This window comes from Oncorhynchus tshawytscha, linkage group LG05 (assembly GCF_018296145.1).
Source record: "Oncorhynchus tshawytscha isolate Ot180627B linkage group LG05, Otsh_v2.0, whole genome shotgun sequence".
Lineage (NCBI taxonomy): Eukaryota > Metazoa > Chordata > Actinopteri > Salmoniformes > Salmonidae > Oncorhynchus > Oncorhynchus tshawytscha.
The window spans coordinates 85,957,569-85,975,698 of NC_056433.1; the positions used below are offsets into that span (position 1 = coordinate 85,957,569).

An 18,130-nucleotide genomic window follows, 5' to 3' on the forward strand; every position below is an offset into this window, starting at 1 on the left:
CCCCCTAGGTCCAGTTCCAGTTTGTGTTGCTGACCGACACCCTGTACTCCCCCCTGCCCACTGACCTGCTGCCCGCTGATACAGCCAAGGACAGAGCGACCCGCCCGTTCCCCAGGACCATCGTAGCTGTGGAGGTTCAGGACCAGAAGAATGGGGCCACCCACTGCTGGACCCTGGAGAAGCTCAGGTACTGTAGAATATAACCAGCACTAGGCCAGATCCAGGCACAACTAATGATGAACTATACGTAACAGTAAATGTGGGTCCAGTTGTACATTATCAGGAGAGTATTATTGAGATCATTTAATCTAAAACAGATCTCTCAGATTTATCTAGATATATTACTATATTATTCTATATTATTCTCTCTCTCTCTCTATCTCTCTCTCTCTCTTTCTCTCTCCCTCTCTCTCTCTCCCTCTCTATTCCTCTCTCTCTCTCCCTCTCTATTCCTCTCTCTCTCTCTCTCCCTCTCTATTCCTCTCTTTCTCTCTCCCCCTCTCTCTCTAACCCTCTCTATTCCTCTCTCTAACCCTCCCTCTCGCTCTCCCTCTCTCTAACCCTCCCTCTCTCTCTCCCTCTCTCTCTCTCACTCGCTAATATTATGGCTATATACAGTGTTGTAACAATGCAAATAGTTAAAGTACAAAAGGGAAAATAAATAAACATAAACATGCACTGTATTTACATTGGTGTTTGTTGTTCACTAGTTTCCCTTTTCTTGTGGCAACAGGACACACACCTTGCTGTTGTGATGGCACTCACTCTCTCTATCAACCTCTCTCTATCAACCTCTCTCTCTCTCTCTCTCTCTCTCTCTCTCTCTCTCTCTCTCTCTCTCAACCTCTCTCTCTCTCTCGCTCTCTCTATCAACCTCTCTCTCTCGCTCTCTATCTACCTCTCTCTCTCCCTCTCTCTCCCTCTCTCTCTCTACCTCTGTGTGTCTCTCCCTCTCTCTCCCCTCTCTCTCTCTCTCTCTCTCTCCCTCTCTCTCTCTCTCTCTCTCTCTAACTCTGTGTCTCTCTCTCCCTCTCTCTCTCTCTCTCTCTCTCTCTCTCTACCTCTATACTCTATTCTGATGTTGTCCTGTGTTGCTCTCTGGTGCCCCCTGTAGGCAACGTCTGGACCTGATGAGAGAGATGTATGACAGAGCAGCAGAGGTTCCCAGCAGCACCATTGAAGACTGTGAGAACATCATGACTGGAGGAGACCCCTTCTACGACCGCTTCCCCTGGTTCCGTCTGGTTGGCAGGTACAGCACATAACAGCATGGTCAGACAGCATGGCCAGACAGCATGGCTAGACAGCATGGCTAGACAGCATGGCCAGACAGCATGGCCAGACAGCATGGCCAGACAGCATGGTCAGACAGCATGGCCAGACAGCATGGCCAGACAGCATGGTCAGACAGCATGACCAGACAGCATGGCCAGACAGCATAGCCAGACAGCATGTTTTTAAGGACCACAGATGGGATCAAAGACAGTCAGGATAATTAGAAAGGAATCACGGACCCCAGTCCCCAGGCACACTGCCAAATTAATTGAAAATCCCACTTAGCTATAATAAGGTTCATTTGAGAGACAGAGACGTGTGGTGAGAGAGGAGGCAGGCGCATAGTAATGGCTGGAAAGGAATAAATGGAATGCTATCAGAAACACCAAACACTTTGTTTCCATGTGTCTGATACCATTCCATTCACTCCATTCCAGACGTTATTATGAGCCTGCCTCCCACTCCATTCCAGATGTTACTATGAGCCTGCCTCCCACACCATTCCATTCACTCCATTCCAGACGTTACTATGAGCCTGCCTCCCACACCATTCCATTCACTCCATTCCAGATGTTACTATGAGCCTGCCTCCCACACCATTCCATTCACTCCATTCCAGATGTTATTATGAGCCTGCCTCCCACACCATTCCATTCACTCCATTCCAGATGTTACTATGAGCCTGCCTCCCACACCATTCCATTCACTCCATTCCAGATGTTACTATGAGCCTGCCTCCCACACCATTCCATTCACTCCATTCCAGACGTTACTATGAGCCTGCCTCCCACTCCATTCCATTCACTCCATTCCAGATGTTACTATGAGCCTGCCTCCCACTCCATTCCATTCACTCCATTCCAGACGTTACTATGAGCCTGCCTCCCACTCCATTCCATTCACTCCATTCCAGATGTTACTATGAGCCTGCCTCCCACTCCATTCCATTCACTCCATTCCAGATGTTACTATGAGCCTGCCTCCCACTCCATTCCATTCACTCCATTCCAGATGTTACTATGAGCCTGCCTCCCCTCTCACCACACGTCGCTGGAGAACGTTCTTTTGACTGAGAGACTCTTATTAATGCATGGATCCAAGAACAATGTGAAGAAAATCTCACATGTCATGTCATTCTCCTGTCCGATGTATACTGAGATGCACTATATATATATATACAAAAGTATAAGCCTGTGTCCCAAGAAAAACATAAAATTTCTAATTTGGGTCCAATGCTAAAAATATTTAAGAACCTCTGCAATAAGGGATCATAGCTTTCACCTGGATTGACCTGGTCTGTTATGGAAAGAGCAGGTGTTCCTAATGTTTTTAACACTCAGTGTATATTACTAACATACACTATATATATATATATATATACAAAAGTATGTGGACATCAATTCAAATTAGTGGATTTGTTTTTTTCAGCCACACCTGTTGCTGACAGGTATATAAAATCAAGCACACAGCCATGCAATCTCCATAGACATACCAATGGCATTAGAATGGCCTGTACTGAAGAGCAGTGACTTTTCAACGTGGCACCGTCATAGGATACCAACTTTCCAACATGTCAGTTCATTAAAGTTATGTCCTGCTAGAGCTATCCTGGTCAACAGCTTAGCCGCGAAGTAGTAGGCATCACAAGTTCACCGAATGGGACTGCCGAGTGCTGAAGGGCAAAAATCATCTGTCCTCGGTTGCAACACTACCGAGTTCCAAACTGCCTCTGGAAGCAACGTCAGCACAAGAACTGTTCGCCGGGAGCTTCATGAAATGGGTTTCCATGGCTGAGCAGCCACACACAAGCCTAAGAACACCATGCCCAATGCCAAGCGTCGGCTGGAGTGGTGTAAAGCTCGCCGCCATCGGACTCGACTCTGGAGCAGTGGAAACGCGTTCTCTGAAGTGATGAATCACACTTTCTGGCAGTCCGACGGAAGAATCTGGGTTTGGCGGATGCCAGGAGAACAATACCTGCCTTGTGCCAACTGTAAAGTTTGGTGGAGGAGGAATAATGGTCTGGGGCTGTTTTTCATGGTTCGGGCTAGGCCCCTTAGTTCCAGTGAAGGGAAATCTTAACATGAAAGCATATAATTACATTCTAGACGATTCTGTGCTTCTAACTTTGTGGCAACAGTTTGGGGAAGGCCCTTTCCTGTTTCAGGATGACAGTGGCCCCATGCACAAACGAGGTCCATGCAGAAATGGTTTGTCGAGATCAGTGTGGAAGAACTTGACTGGCCTGCACAGAGTCCTGACCTCAACCCCATCGAACACCTTTGGGATGAACTGGAACGCCGACTGCGAGCCAGGCCTAATCTCCCAACATCAGTGCCCGACCTCACTAATGCTCTTGTGGCTGAATTGAAGCAAGTCCCCGCAGCAATGTTCCAACATCTAGTGGAAAGCCTTCCCAGAAGAGTGGAGGCTGTTATAGCACCAATGTTCCAACATCTAGTGGAAAGCCTTCCCAGAAGAGAGGAGGCTGTTATAGCAGCAATGTCCCAACATCTAGTGGAAAGCCTTCCCAGAAAAGTGGAGGCTGTTATAGCAGCAATGTTCCAACATCTAGTGGAAAGCCTTCCCAGAAGAGTGGAGGCTGTTATAGCACCAATGTTCCAACATCTAGTGGAAAGCCTTCCCAGAAGAGAGGAGGCTGTTATAGCAGCAATGTCCCAACATCTAGTGGAAAGCCTTCCCAGAAAAGTGGAGGCTGTTATAGCAGCAATGTCCCAACATCTAGTAGAAAGCCTTCCCAGAAGAGTGGAGGCTGTTATAGCACCAATGTTCCAACATCTAGTGGAAAGACTTCCCAGAAGAGTGGAGGCTGTTATAGCAGCAATGTTCCAACATCTAGTGGAAAGCCTTCCCAGAAGAGTGGAGGCTGTTATAGCAGCAATGTTCCAACATCTATTGGAAAGCCTTCCCAGAAGAGTGGAGGCTGTTATAGCAGCAATGTTCCAACATCTAGTGGAAAGCCTTCCCAGAAGAGAGGAGGCTGTTATAGCAGCAATGTCCCAACATCTAGTGGAAAGCCTTCCCAGAAGAGTGGAGGCTGTTATAGCAGCAATGTTCCAACATCTAGTGGAAAGCCTTCCCAGAAGAGAGGAGGCTGTTATAGCAGCAATGTCCCAACATCTAGTGGAAAGCCTTCCCAGAAGAGTGGAGGCTGTTATAGCAGCAATGTTCCAACATCTAGTGGAAAGCCTTCCCAGAAGAGAGGAGGCTGTTATAGCAGCAATGTCTCAACATCTAGTGGAAAGCCTTCCCAGAAGAGTGGAGGCTGTTATAGCAGCAAAGGGGGGGGGGAAAACTTCATATTAATGCCCATGATTTTGGAATGAGATGTTCAATGAGCAGGTGTCCACATACTTTTGGTCATGTAGTGTACCTCAAAGCCTTCTGTACCAACCTGAAGACAGTCAGGTTTTCTACAGCTCCCCAGCAGAACGGCTTCTGTTCCTCCATGTAGATGTGTTTCTATCTTTCCTGTTGTAGGCCACTATCTAACTTACTTCCCATGTTTATGGCTACCAGCAACCCCCTTTTCAACGCGTGCATGAGCGAGCGCATGAGTGATCCCACTCCCTCCCCCACTCCTTCCACCACCCTCTCCACCTCCGAACAAACGGAGCTGGCCGACGCTCGTCCGGAGGGACGAGGAAGGGAGGAGGATGAGTTGGATGCTTTGCAGGATCTGAACGATGATATATTTTTGGACGATCCGTGCTCGGAGCTCGGGGATGATGATGATGATGATGAGGGAGAGGCGTGCCGAGGCGGCTCCAGCGAAGGCCTGGATCCCTTTTATGACCGCTCTCCGTTATTCAGTGTAGTGGGAAGGTTGGTGAGGTTTCAGGAACATGCTGAGGGTGGAAACTAGCTCTTTCACACGGAGACACTCTGGGTATCTCCGCTGTCCGAGGGAGCACACACACACACACATGCACACACACAGGTACACACAGGTACACACAGGTACACACAGGTTCACACACACACACACACAGGAAATTAGCAACAATATTAATGGATAGAGGTTTTGTCATTGTTGTGACAACCAAATTACACACATCCACATTGACCTGTCTTTGCTTTTATAAGTTGACATTTTCATTGCGTCTGTAAGAGCAATCCAGTATTTTGCAGAGGGGCAATAGAACCTTGGCTGTAAGGGCAGTCCAGTATTTTATAGAGGGGCAAGAGAACCTTGGCTGTAAGGGCAGTCCAGTATTTTGTAGAGGGGCAATATAACCTTGTCTGTAGCTGTAGCGTGAGAACATGTTATTGAGAATGACATCATTTTGGCTAGCTCCATCCAATACAGAGATTAGAAACGAGGCTAAATTACCCAAGGTCCCCTGCCTCTCGTTCAGTCTGAGGCACTCCTCTATATAAATCTAGCTGTTTCCCCTCAAGCTCACGCCATAGCTGACTGTTCCAAGCACCACTCCTTGCCTCTTAGTTCCGAGGGAGAAACTAATAGCCACACTGTCCTTTCATCCCTTATAACATGAATTAGGCTTACTATAAACTGTCAAACTGTTAATCCAAAGATTAAGTTTTCATATTGTTCAAAAACCATGATAGTAGAAAATTCCATCCATTTTTATCCCACCTAATATTGTAATTATTATTATTATACATTTTGGGGCTTTAACGCTTGTCTCTTATAATTTCGTTACTTTTGAATCTCATCAGAAATGATTTGTCTTTGTGAGCGCCTACCTTCAGCTTTATGTTTACTGTCACATCACACCTTCAGCTTTATGTTACTGTGACATCATACCTTCAGCGTTATGTTACTGTCACATCACACCTTCAGCTTTATATTACTGTCACATCATACCTTCAGCTTTATGTTACTGTCATAGTGTACCTTCAGCTTTATATTACTGTCACATCACACCTTCAGCTTTATATTACTGTCACATCATACCTTCAGCTTTATATTACTGTCATAGCATACCTTCAGCTTTATATTACTGTCATAGTGTACCTTCAGCTTTAAATTACTGTCATAGTGTACCTTCAGCTTTATATTACTGTCACACCACACCTTCAGCTTTATATTACTGTCACATCACACCTTCAGCTTTATGTTACTGTCACATCACACCGTCAGCTTTATATTACTGTCATAGTGTACCTTCAGCTTTAAATTACTGTCATAGTGTACCTTCAGCTTTAAATTACTGTCATAGCATATGTCCAGCTTTATATTACTGTCATAGTGTACCTTCAGCTTTAAATTACTGTCATAGTGTACCTTCAGCTTTATGTTACTGTCACATCACACCTTCAGCTTTATGTTACTGTCACACCACACCTTCAGCTTTATATTACTGTCACATCACACCTTCAGCTTTATATTACTGTCATAGTGTACCTTCAGCTTTATATTACTGTCATAGCGTACCTTCAGCTTTATATTAGTCACATCATACCTTCAGCTTTATATTACTGTCATAGCATACCTTCAGCTTTATATTACTGTCACATCACACCTTCAGCTTTATATTACTGTCACATCATACCTTCAGCTTTATGTTACTGTCACATCATACCTTCAGCTTTATATTACTGTGACATCATACCTTCAGCTTTATATTACTGTCATAGCGTACCTTCAGCTTTATGTTACTGTCACATCACACCTTCAGCTTTATATTACTGTCATAGCGTACCTTCAGCTTTATGTTACTGTCACATCATACCTTCAGCTTTATGTTACTGTCATAGTGTACCTTCAGCTTTAAATTACTGTCATAGTGTACCTTCAGCTTTATATTAGTCACATCATACCTTCAGCTTTATATTACTGTCATAGCATACCTTCAGCTTTATGTTACTGTCACATCACACCTTCAGCTTTATATTACTGTCATAGTGTACCTTCAGCTTTATATTACTGTCATAGTGTACCTTCAGCTTTATGTTACTGTCACATCACACCTTCAGCTTTATATTACTGTCATAGTGTACCTTCAGCTTTATATTACTGTCATAGTGTACCTTCAGCTTTATGTTACTGTCACATCACACCTTCAGCTTTATATTACTGTCATAGCGTACCTTCAGCTTTATGTTACTGTCACACCACACCTTCAGCTTTATATTACTGTCATAGTGTACCTTCAGCTTTATGTTACTGTCACATCATACCTTCAGCTTTATATTACTGTCATAGCGTACCTTCAGCTTTATATTACTGTCATAGCGTACCTTCAGCTTTATGTTACTGTCACATCACACCTTCAGCTTTATATTACTGTCATAGCGTACCTTCAGCTTTATGTTACTGTCACATCACACCTTCAGCTTTATATTACTGTCATAGCGTACCTTCAGCTTTATGTTACTGTCACATCACACCTTCAGCTTTATATTACTGTCATAGCGTACCTTCAGCTTTATGTTACTGTCACATCACACCTTCAGCTTTATATTACTGTCATAGCGTACCTTTATGCACACAGGGAGGGATGCTCTTTCTTGACACTGATGATGACCCTGCCCTGAACACGCTGGTGCATCCATCCATGTCACTTTGCGTTAGTAGTAATCCAAGCCAAGTTGTTGCTCAACGAATGCTTGGGGTGTGTGTCTGTGTCTCACCTTTTTTTTTGTATGTCTTTCTTAAGGAGACCATCATCTGAAACAAGAACACATCTCATTTATCTTCTGACATTTGTTTTTGTTTCTCACAGCAGCTACTCACGGCTAGATGTCCTTGCCATGTCATGAATGTTCTCTTGATAATAAACATAAATGAATCATCAATTGATTCATGCGAAGCAACTGATTCAGGAAGTGATTTAGGAAGACGCAATATCTCAAGATGAAAGAGCTAGTTTCTACCACAGCTATCTCTTTTAGGCATGCCAGAGCACATTATTCTTTATTTTTACATTTTTTTTGGTAAATGTTTTACATTGGCTCCCTTTTTTGTTTGTTGCACTTCCAGTCCACTTCCTGTGGGAGTGGCTTTGCTTTTGATAAATCCATTTTGTCATTCTCTGTTTTTTTGACCTTAACTTATTTCAAGCTGTTGACTGTTAGTTGAAGCTTTTTTTTTGCCATGTTCTGTATTATGATGATTTCTGCTTGATTTGTTTTTCAATTCATTTTGAGTTAAAGGCAAAAGCTTTTTTAAAAATGTTTTGTTCTCGTCTTTTTGTCCTGCGCATGCCTTCTTTGCACCTCACCAATGTTGTCATAAAGCCTAACCTTTCTACTGCCCTTTTACCCCTTAAATGTCTACCCGCCTCATTGGCACTTTGGAAATGTTGTCCTTGACTGCAAGACACAATATGTTATTACAAAGATTATAGCTAGGAGTTATGGAATCTGACAATCCAGGAGATTGAAACGAAATATCCTAAAGATGTCCCATTCTAGGTTGTGGTCTTGTGGTAACTTCAAGCTATAGAACTACACGCATTACATACAATATAACAATATTTCTATGTTTTGGGATATGGAAAATATGTTGCCAAAATGACATACAGTTTGTCAGTTGTTATCTCTGGACGTTATCTCTCTGTCCTGGTGTTCTGGTATCTCTGGTATCTCTAATGGTACATTCACTATTCTTTCTTCTCTCCAATTCACTCTCTCGCTCTCTTTCTGTCTCTACCTCTCTCTCTTTCTGTCTCTACCTCCCTCTCTCTCGCTTGCTCTCTTTCTGTCTCTACCTCCCTCTCTCTCTCTCTCTCTCTCGCTCTCTTTCTGTCTCTACCTCCCTCTCTCTCGCTTGCTCTCTTTCTGTCTCTACCTCCCTCTCTCTCTCTCTCTCTCTCTCTCGCTCTCTTTCTGTCTCTACTTCCCTCTCTCTCGCTTGCTCTCTTTCTGTCTCTACCTCCCTCTACCTCGCTCGCTCTCTTTCTGTCTCTACCTCCCTCTCTCTCTCTCTCTCTTTCTCTCTCTATCTCTCTCTCTCCCTCCCGTCCAGAGCCTTTGTGTACCTGAGTAACCTGCTGTACCCTGTGCCCCTGGTCCATCGCGTGGCCATCGTCAGTGAGAAGGGAGAGGTTAAAGGATTCCTCAGGGTGGCTGTACAGGCGATCTCAGGTAAGATCTGGACCCCCCCCCGTCGTCGACATCACATCAAACAACCAAATCAGTCAATCAATCATTTGTTCAATCAATCAAACAACCAAACAAAGAATGCCTAATCTACTGAAGCATGTAGACATGTACATAAGGGACTCGGGTTTCTTCAAAAGATACACAGTAGTAATACGACTGAGTGTGACTTCCAAAGGAAGTGAAGGTGCTTTGTGTTTCCCTCCAGCCGATGAGGAGGCTCCTGACTACGGATCCGGTGTCCGTCAGTCTGGCACCGCCAAGATCTCCTTCGAGGACCGGGAGTTTGAGAAGGTACGTCTCCTGAGCTGTTTTGTCTAGTCAGTAACTATGTACCCATTGATGGATTGCTGGATGCGATGTATTGGCAAATGAGAGGCTTTAAAGCCACTAGTCGGTCGTATTGGCAGTCCCCAATAAGCCACTAGTCGGTCGTATTGGCAGTCCCCAATAAGCCACTAGTCGGTCGTATTGGCAGTCCCCAATAAGCCACTAGTCGACCATATTGGCAGTCCCCAATAAGCCACTAGTCGACCATCTTGGCACTCCCCATTCCTTCTCCAGAGGAATGAATGGAATTATTCATGCAAGATTTCAATGAAATGTTTCAAGGATAAAATTGTATGCATTTATAGGCTCAGCTGCACTCGCTGATTTGTCCTCGTATTTTGACATGCAGTAACAACAGGTTCCTGTAGAACAAACAACCTTTTACATAATAAGTGTTCTGCTAATGTAACTATGTACACCTTTTCAACAATCCAGTTTAATAAATCATGTTAAGAAAATATTACTAAAAAACTAAAGTAAATTTAAAAAACAAAAAAACAATAACGAGGCTATATACAGGGGGCACCGGTTCCCGAGTCAATGTGCGGAGGTACAGGCTAGTCGAGGTCATTTGTACATGTAGGTAGGGTTAAAGTGACTATGCAGCGATAATACACAGCGAGTCGCAGCAGTGTAAAAACAAAGGGTTTTTAAAAATGGGGGGGTCAGTGTAAATAGTCTGGGTGGTCATTTGATTCACTGTAGAGTAGTCTTATGGTTTGGGTGTAGAAGCTGTTAAGGAGCCTTTCAAAACTAGACTTGGCGCTCCGGTACCGCTTGCCGTGCGGTATGGGTGACTGTTACATAGGTCCTGGGTGACTGTTACATAGGTCCTGGGTGACTGTTACATAGGTCCTGGATGACTGTTACATAGGTCCTGGATGACTGGTATATAGGTCCTGGGTGACTGTTACATAGGTCCTGGATGACTGTTACATAGGTCCTGGATGACTGTTACATAGGTCCTGGATGACTGTTACATAGGTCCTGGGTGACTGTTACATAGGTCCTGGATGACTGTTACATAGGTCCTGGATGACTGTTACATAGGTCCTGGGTGACTGGTATATAGGTCCTGGGTGACTGTTACATAGGTCCTGGGTGACTGTTACATAGGTCCTGGATGACTGTTACATAGGTCCTGGGTGACTGTTACATAGGTCCTGGGTGACTGTTACATAGGTCCTGGATGACTGGTATATAGGTCCTGGGTGACTGTTACATAGGTCCTGGATGACTGGTATATAGGTCCTGGATGACTGGTACATAGGTCCTGGATGACTGTTACATAGGTCCTGGGTGACTGTTACATAGGTCCTGGGTGACTGTTACATAGGTCCTGGATGACTGGTATATAGGTCCTGGGTGACTGGTATATAGGTCCTGGATGACTGGTATATAGGTCCTGGATGACTGGTATATAGGTCCTGGGTGACTGGTATATAGGTCCTGGGTGATATCAAATGTGTCAAAGTAATGAAGTGGGTTATCTTCTGTATTTGTACAAATGATGACCCTTTGAAAGCTGTTGCCACTGACAGGTGAAGGTTACTATAATCTCGGTCGACCAACAGCCTAACGACCAAGCAATCGACCAGTCGACTAATTGGGGCAGTGTGAAGATGGAGGCGCAGATGACTTCCAAACAGCGCCCCTTGTCAGCCATCTAGTGTATATATAAATCATTGTATGTACCTTCCCAAGTTTTACACAGACCTTGTAACCTCCCTTAGCTTTACTTACTGTATGCTGTCCCTTATGGTCAGTTCCAGGCTACGTCTTCTAGCTTTAATGTCAGTGGCTAAGCCACTCCCTCTATCTCTGCTATCTGTATGCCGTCTTCTAGCTAGTTAGTGACTACCTCCTAGGTTTGCTAGCTTCTCTTCCAGCTTTGCTAACTATGCTGTCCCTTGTGGTCAGTTCCAGGTTGAGTCGTGCCCCGCTGGTCTGTCCCGTACTGGGGCGTCCCAGGAGGAGCTGCGTTTCGTGGAGGGGGAGGGACAGAACTCAGAGGCGGGACCCTCAGCCGATGAAGTCAACAACAATACATGTGCGGGTAACCACCACTAGCTGTGTAGTCTCCTCAGTCTCTGTGTAGTCTCCTCAGCCTCTGTGTAGTCTCCTCAGTCTCTGTGGTGTCTCCTCAGTCTCTGTGGTGTCTCCTCAGCCTCTGTGGTGTCTCCTCAGTCTCTGTGGTGTCTCCTCAGTCTCTGTGTAGTCTCCTCAAGCCTCTGTGGTGTCTCCTCAGTCTCTGTGGTGTCTCCTCAGCCTCTGTGGTGTCTCCTCAGTCTCTGTGGTGTCTCCTCAGCCTCTGTGGTGTCTCCTCAGTCTCTGTGGTGTCTCCTCAGTCTCTGTGGTGTCTCCTCAGCCTCTGTGTAGTCTCCTCAGCCTCTGTGGTGTCTCCTCAGCCTCTGTGGTGTCTCCTCAGCCTCTGTGGTGTCTCCTCAGCCTCTGTGGTTTCTCCTCAGCCTCTGTGGTGTCTCCTCAGCCTCTGTGGTGACTCCTCAGCCTCTGTGGTGTCTCCTCAGCCTCTGTGGTGTCTCCTCAGTCTCTGTGGTGTCTCCTCAGCCTCTGTGTAGTCTCCTCAGCCTCTGTGGTGTCTCCTCAGCCTCTGTGGTGTCTCCTCAGCCTCTGTGGTGTCTCCTCAGCCTCTGTGGTTTCTCCTCAGCCTCTGTGGTGTCTCCTCAGCCTCTGTGGTGACTCCTCAGCCTCTGTGGTGTCTCCTCAGCCTCTGTGGTGTCTCCTCAGCCTCTGTGGTTTTTCCTCAGCCTCTGTGGTGTCTCCTCAGCCTCTGTGTAGCCTCCTCAGCCTCTGTGGTGTCTCCTCAGCCTCTGTGGTGTCTCCTCAGCCTCTGTGGTGTCTCGTCAAACTGCGGTGTCTCGTCAAACTGTTCTGCATTAGCTGTAGAGAACTCTGTGTGAGGAGTCTGTCTGTGAGGCTGTCGTCTGTCTGTGAGGCTGTGGTCTGTCTGTCGTGGGTGTGGTCTGTGTATGTGGGTGTGGCCTTCAGAAAGCCTCCAGGAAATATCATACCTCTTGATTTATTCCACACTTTATTGTGTTACCGCCTGAACTCAAAATTGATTATATTTATTTTTATCTCACCTATCTACACACAATGCCCCATAATGACAAAGTGAAAGCATGTTTTTATAAATTATTGAACATCTATTGAAACTTAAATACAGAAATATCTCATTTACATAAGTATTCACACCCTTGAGTCAATACATGTTAGAATCACCGTTAGCAGGGATTTCAGTTGTGTGCCTTTCCAGATAACTCTCAAAGAGATGTACAATCCACACCTGGATTGTACAATATTTGCATATTATTATTTTTCAAATTCTTCAAGCTCTGTCAAATTGGTTGTTGATCATTGCTAGACAGACATTTTCTAATCTTGCCAGAGATTTGTAAGCCGTTTTAAGTCAAAACTGTAATTAGGCCACTCAGGAACATTCAGTGTCTTCTTGGTAAGCAACTCCAGTGTATATTTGCCTTTGTGTTGTAGGTTATTGTCCTGCTGAAAGGGGAATTTATCTCCCAATGTTTGTTGGAAAGCAGACTGAACCACGTTTTCCTCTCAGATGTTGCCTGTGTTTCGCTTTATTCTGTTTTATTTTTCTCCTAAAATACTCCCTAGTCCTTGCTGATGACAAGCATACCCATAACATGATGCAGTCACCACCGTGCTTGAAAATATGAAGAGTGGTACCCAGTGATGTGATGTGTTCTGTTGGATTTGCCCCAAACATAATGCTTTGCATCCAAGACATACATTTTATTTCCTTGCAACATTTTTTTGCAGTTTTACTTTTTATTGCCTCATTCCAAACAGGATGGATGTTTTGGAATACATAATACAGGGTGTATTAATACACCATCCAAAGTGTATTTAAAAACGCCACCATGCTCGAAGGGATATTCAACGTCTGCTTTTTCATTGGAAAACCTCCCTGTTCTTTGTGGTTGAATTCTGTTTTTTTTATTTCACTGCTCAACTGAGGGATCTTACATATATGTATGTGGGGAACAAAGATGAGGTCACTCAAATGCCATGTTAAACACTATTATTGCACACAGAGTGAGTCCCTGCAACTTATTATGTGACTTGTTAACCATTTCTACTCCTGAACTTATTTAGGCTCCTTGACATAACAAAGGGGTTGGATACTTATTGTGTAATGGTGGGTGAGTGATGGGTGTGGAGTCAGACGCAGAGAGCAAAAGTAAACGGGGGGAAAACGTTTTCATGTCCTCTACAAAGTAACAGGTCCAAACATGGGTGAAGCCGTAAACACAGGTGCAAACAAACCCAAAACCTTAGTTACAAAAACCTGGACAGTGAAAACCCAAAGGACAATGATACACCACAAACGTAACAGTAACAACAAGGACAAACACCAGCGGGCTAAACGAACTTAAATAACACCCATCCCAAAACCCCAACAAGGAACAGGTGAAAACAATTAGACAAAAACAAACGAAAAGGAAAAAGGGATCAGTGGCAGCTAGTAGACCGGCGACGACGACCGCCGAGCACCACCCGAACAGGAAGGGAGCCACCTTCGGTGGCAACTAGTAGACCGGCGACGGCGACCGCCGAGCACCACCCGAACAGGAAGGGAGCCACCTTCGGTGGCAGCTAGTAGACCGGCGACGACGACCACCGAGCGCCACCCGAACAGGAAGGGAGCCACCTTCGGTGGCAGCTAGTAGACCGGCGACGACGACCGCCGAGCGCCACCCGAACAGGAAGGGAGCCACCTTCGGTGGCAGCTAGTAGACCGGCGACGACGACCACCGAGCGCCACCCGAACAGGAAGGGAGCCACCTTCGGTGGCAGCTAGTAGACCGGCGACGACGACCGCCGAGCGCCACCCGAACAGGAAGGGAGCCACCTTCGGTGGCAGCTAGTAGACCGGCGACGACGACCACCGAGCGCCACCCGAACAGGAAGGGGAGCCACCTTCGGTGGCAGCTAGTAGACCGGCGACGACGACCGCCGAGCGCCACCCGAACAGGAAGGGGAGCCACCTTCGGTGGCAGCTAGTAGACCGGCGACGACGACGACCGCCGAGCGCCACCCGAACCGGAAGGGGAGCCACCTTCGGTGGCAGCTAGTAGACCGGCGACGACGACCGCCGAGCGCCACCCGAACAGGAAGGGGAGCCACCTTCGGTGGCAGCTAGTAGACCGGCGACGACGACCGCCGAGCGCCACCCGAACAGGAAGGGGAGCCACCTTCGGTGGCAGCTAGTAGACCGGCGACGACGACCGCCGAGCGCCACCCGAACAGGAAGGGGAGCCACCTTCGGTGGCAGCTAGTAGACCGGCGACGACGACGACGACCGCCGAGCGCCACCCGAACCGGAAGGGGAGCCACCTTCGGTGGCAGCTGGTAGACCGGCGACGACGAGCGCCGAGCGCCACCCGAACAGGAAGGGGAGCCACCCTCGGTGGCAGCTAGTAGACCGGCGACGACGACCGCCGAGCGCCACCCGAACAGGAAGGGGAGCCACCTTCAGTGGCAGCTAGTAGACCGACGACCGCCGAGCGCCGAGCGCCACCCGAACAGGAAGGGAGCCACCTTCGGTGGCAGCTAGTAGACCGACGACGACGACCGCCGAGCGCCACCCGAACAGGAAGGGGAGCCACCTTCGGTGGCAGCTAGTAGACCGATGACGACGACGACGACCGCCGAGCGCCACCCGAACAGGAAGGGAGCCACCTTCGGTGGCAGCTAATAGACCGACGACGACGACCGCCGAGCGCCACCCGAACAGGAAGGGGAGCCACCTTCGGTGGCAGCTAGTAGTCCTACGACGACGACCGCCAAGCGCCACCCAAACAGGAAGGGGAGCCACCTTCGGTGGCAGCTAGTAGACCGACGACGACGACCGCTGACCGCCGAGCGCCACCCGAACAGGAAGGGGAGCCACCGTCGGTGGCAGCTAGTAGACCGACGACGCCGACCGCCGACCGCCGAGCGCCACCCGAACAGGAAGGGAGCCACCGTCGGTGGCAGCTAGTAGACCGACGACGACGACTGCCGAGCGCCACCCGAACAGGAAGGGGAGCCACCTTTGGTGGCAGCTAGTAGACCGGCGACGCCGAGCACCGAGCGCCACCCGAACAGGAAGGGAGCCACCTTCGGTGGCAGCTAGTAGACCGGCGACGACGACCGCCGAGCGCCACCCGAACAGGAAGGGAGCCACCTTCGGTGGCAGCTAGTAGACCGACGACGACGACCGCCGAGTGCAACCCGAACAGGAAGGGAGTCACCTTCGGTGGCAGCTAGTAGACCGGCGACGACGACCGCGAGCGCCACCCGAACAGGAAGGGGAGCCACCTTCGGTGGCAGCTAGTAGACCGACGACGATGACCGCCGAGCGCCACCCGAACAGGAAGGGAGCCACCTTCGGTGGCAGCTAGTAGACCGACGACGACGACCGCCGAGCGCCACCCGAACAGGAAGGGAGCCACCTTCGGTGGCAGCTAGTAGACCGGCGACGACGACCGCGAGCGCCACCCGAACAGGAAGGGGAGCCACCTTCGGTGGCAGCTAGTAGACCGGCGACGACGACCGCGAGCGCCACCCGAACAGGAAGGGAGCCACCTTCGGTGGCAGCTAGTAGACCGGCGACGACGACCGCGAGCGCCACCCGAACAGGAAGGGAGCCACCTTCGGTGGCAGCTAGTAGACCGACGACGATGACCGCCGAGCGCCACCCGAACAGGAAGGGGAGCCACCTTCAGTGGCAGCTAGTAGACCGACGACGACGACCGCCGAGCGCCGAGCGCCACCCGAACAGAAAGGGGAGCCACCTTCGGTGGCAGCTAGTAGACCGGCGATGACGACCGCCGAGCGCCACCCGAACAGGAAGGGGAGCCACCTTCGGTGGCAGCTAGTAGACCGGCGGTGACGACCGCCGAGCGCCACCCGAACAGGAAGGGGAGCCACCTTCGGTGGCAGCTAGTAGACCGACGACGACGACCGCCGAGCGCCACCCGAACAGGAAGGGGAGCCACCTCTGGTGGCAGCTAGTAGACCGGCGACGACGACCGCCACCCAAACAGGAAGGGAGCCACCTTCGGTGGCAGCTAGTAGACCGGCGACGACGACCGCCGAGCGCCACCCGAACAGGAAGGGGAGCCACCTTCGGTGGCAGCTAGTAGACCGACGACGACGACCGCCGAGCGCCACCCGAACAGGAAGGGGAGCCACCTCTGGTGGCAGCTAGTAGACCGGCGACGACGACCGCCGAGCGCCACCCGAACAGGAAGGGGAGCCACCTTCGGTGGTATTCGTGACGTATTGACTCAAGACATTTCAGCGTTACATTTTTCATTAATTTGTAAACATTTCTAAAACCATAATTCCACTTTGACATTTCGGGGTATTGTGTGCAGACACAACATCTAAATGTAATCCATTTTAAATTCAGGCCAAACACAACAAAATGTGGAAAAAGTCAAGGCAGGTGAATATCTTCTGAAGGCACTGTGTGTTTGGCCTGTGTTCATATCTGCATAATGCTAAATGTATTTATGTACAGGTAGGTAGTGTGTTTATCAGTGTGCCAGTGGGAGGCAACTGCCTGACGTTATAGTGTGTTGTTTTAAGTAAGGATGTAGTGTTGGTGAAGAGAGAAATAGCTCAGTGTGCCATAATGAAAACACAGGAAGCATAACTACATTCAATGTCTCTTCTTCTTCATATGTCTGTTTTAACCCCCTGTAGCCGGTCCAGATGAGTTGGAGAGCCCCCTGAAGACCAACCTGGAGGGAGGAGCTCTGGACGGAGCCCTGGAACACCTGAGGATAGGTAACATCTTCACCTTCAGAGTGACGGTCCTCCAGGCCTTCAGCATCTCCACAGAGTACGCTGACATCTTCTGCCAGTTCAAGTAAGTTGTTGTTGTTGTTTTTCTTCTTCTTCTGCTTCCGCCTCTTCTTCTGCTCTTCTTCTGCTTCTTCAGTAAGGTCTATCAGATCTTTAGGTCTATCAGACATTGTAACAGACGGAGTGATAGCTAACGAGGCCCTCACTCTTTCTGACCGTCTATAGTTTCATCCACCGCCACGATGAGGCCTTTTCCACAGAGCCTCTGAAGAACACAGGGCGAGGTCCTCCTCTGGGCTTCTACCACGTACAAAACGTAAGCAGTTGAACGATTAATGAAAAGTGCTAATATGATAGGTTACAGAATCAGAGTCACAAACAGGTAATGGGGATTAGAGGGCCGAAGAGTTTTCAGATGAAAAAAAAGAAGGAAAAAAAAGGATTTCAGTAGTCCAAGTAGAATTTTTGCAAGGGTCCCCTCGCGGGGTGTCCTTGAATTGATTTAGTTCATAAATTGACAGCAACTGTATGTCTGGTTGCCGTCCGAACACAAGGAGTGCTGTTCACATGTTTTTGTTTATAGTCC

General features: G+C 48.2%; 1 protein-coding gene across 8 annotated transcripts in view; it reads left to right on the forward strand.

Moving 5' to 3' along the window:
• The window catches only part of kif1aa (kinesin family member 1Aa), a 184,150-nt gene that overhangs the window by 106,794 nt on the left and 59,226 nt on the right, over positions 1 to 18,130 (forward strand). For 4 of the 8 annotated variants that reach the window (XM_042322581.1, XM_042322584.1, XM_042322582.1 and 1 more), the window contains 8 exons: positions 9 to 187; positions 1,115 to 1,252; positions 4,816 to 5,121; positions 9,233 to 9,351; positions 9,575 to 9,660; positions 11,617 to 11,746; positions 17,443 to 17,608; positions 17,770 to 17,860. In XM_042322581.1, coding sequence (XP_042178515.1) covers positions 9 to 187; positions 1,115 to 1,252; positions 4,816 to 5,121; positions 9,233 to 9,351; positions 9,575 to 9,660; positions 11,617 to 11,746; positions 17,443 to 17,608; positions 17,770 to 17,860 — 1,215 coding nt within the window. The remainder of the gene's footprint in view (positions 1 to 8; positions 188 to 1,114; positions 1,253 to 4,815; positions 5,122 to 9,232; positions 9,352 to 9,574; positions 9,661 to 11,616; positions 11,747 to 17,442; positions 17,609 to 17,769; positions 17,861 to 18,130) is intronic. The other 4 variants (XM_042322586.1, XM_042322588.1, XM_042322589.1 and 1 more) reach the window with 2 other exon arrangements.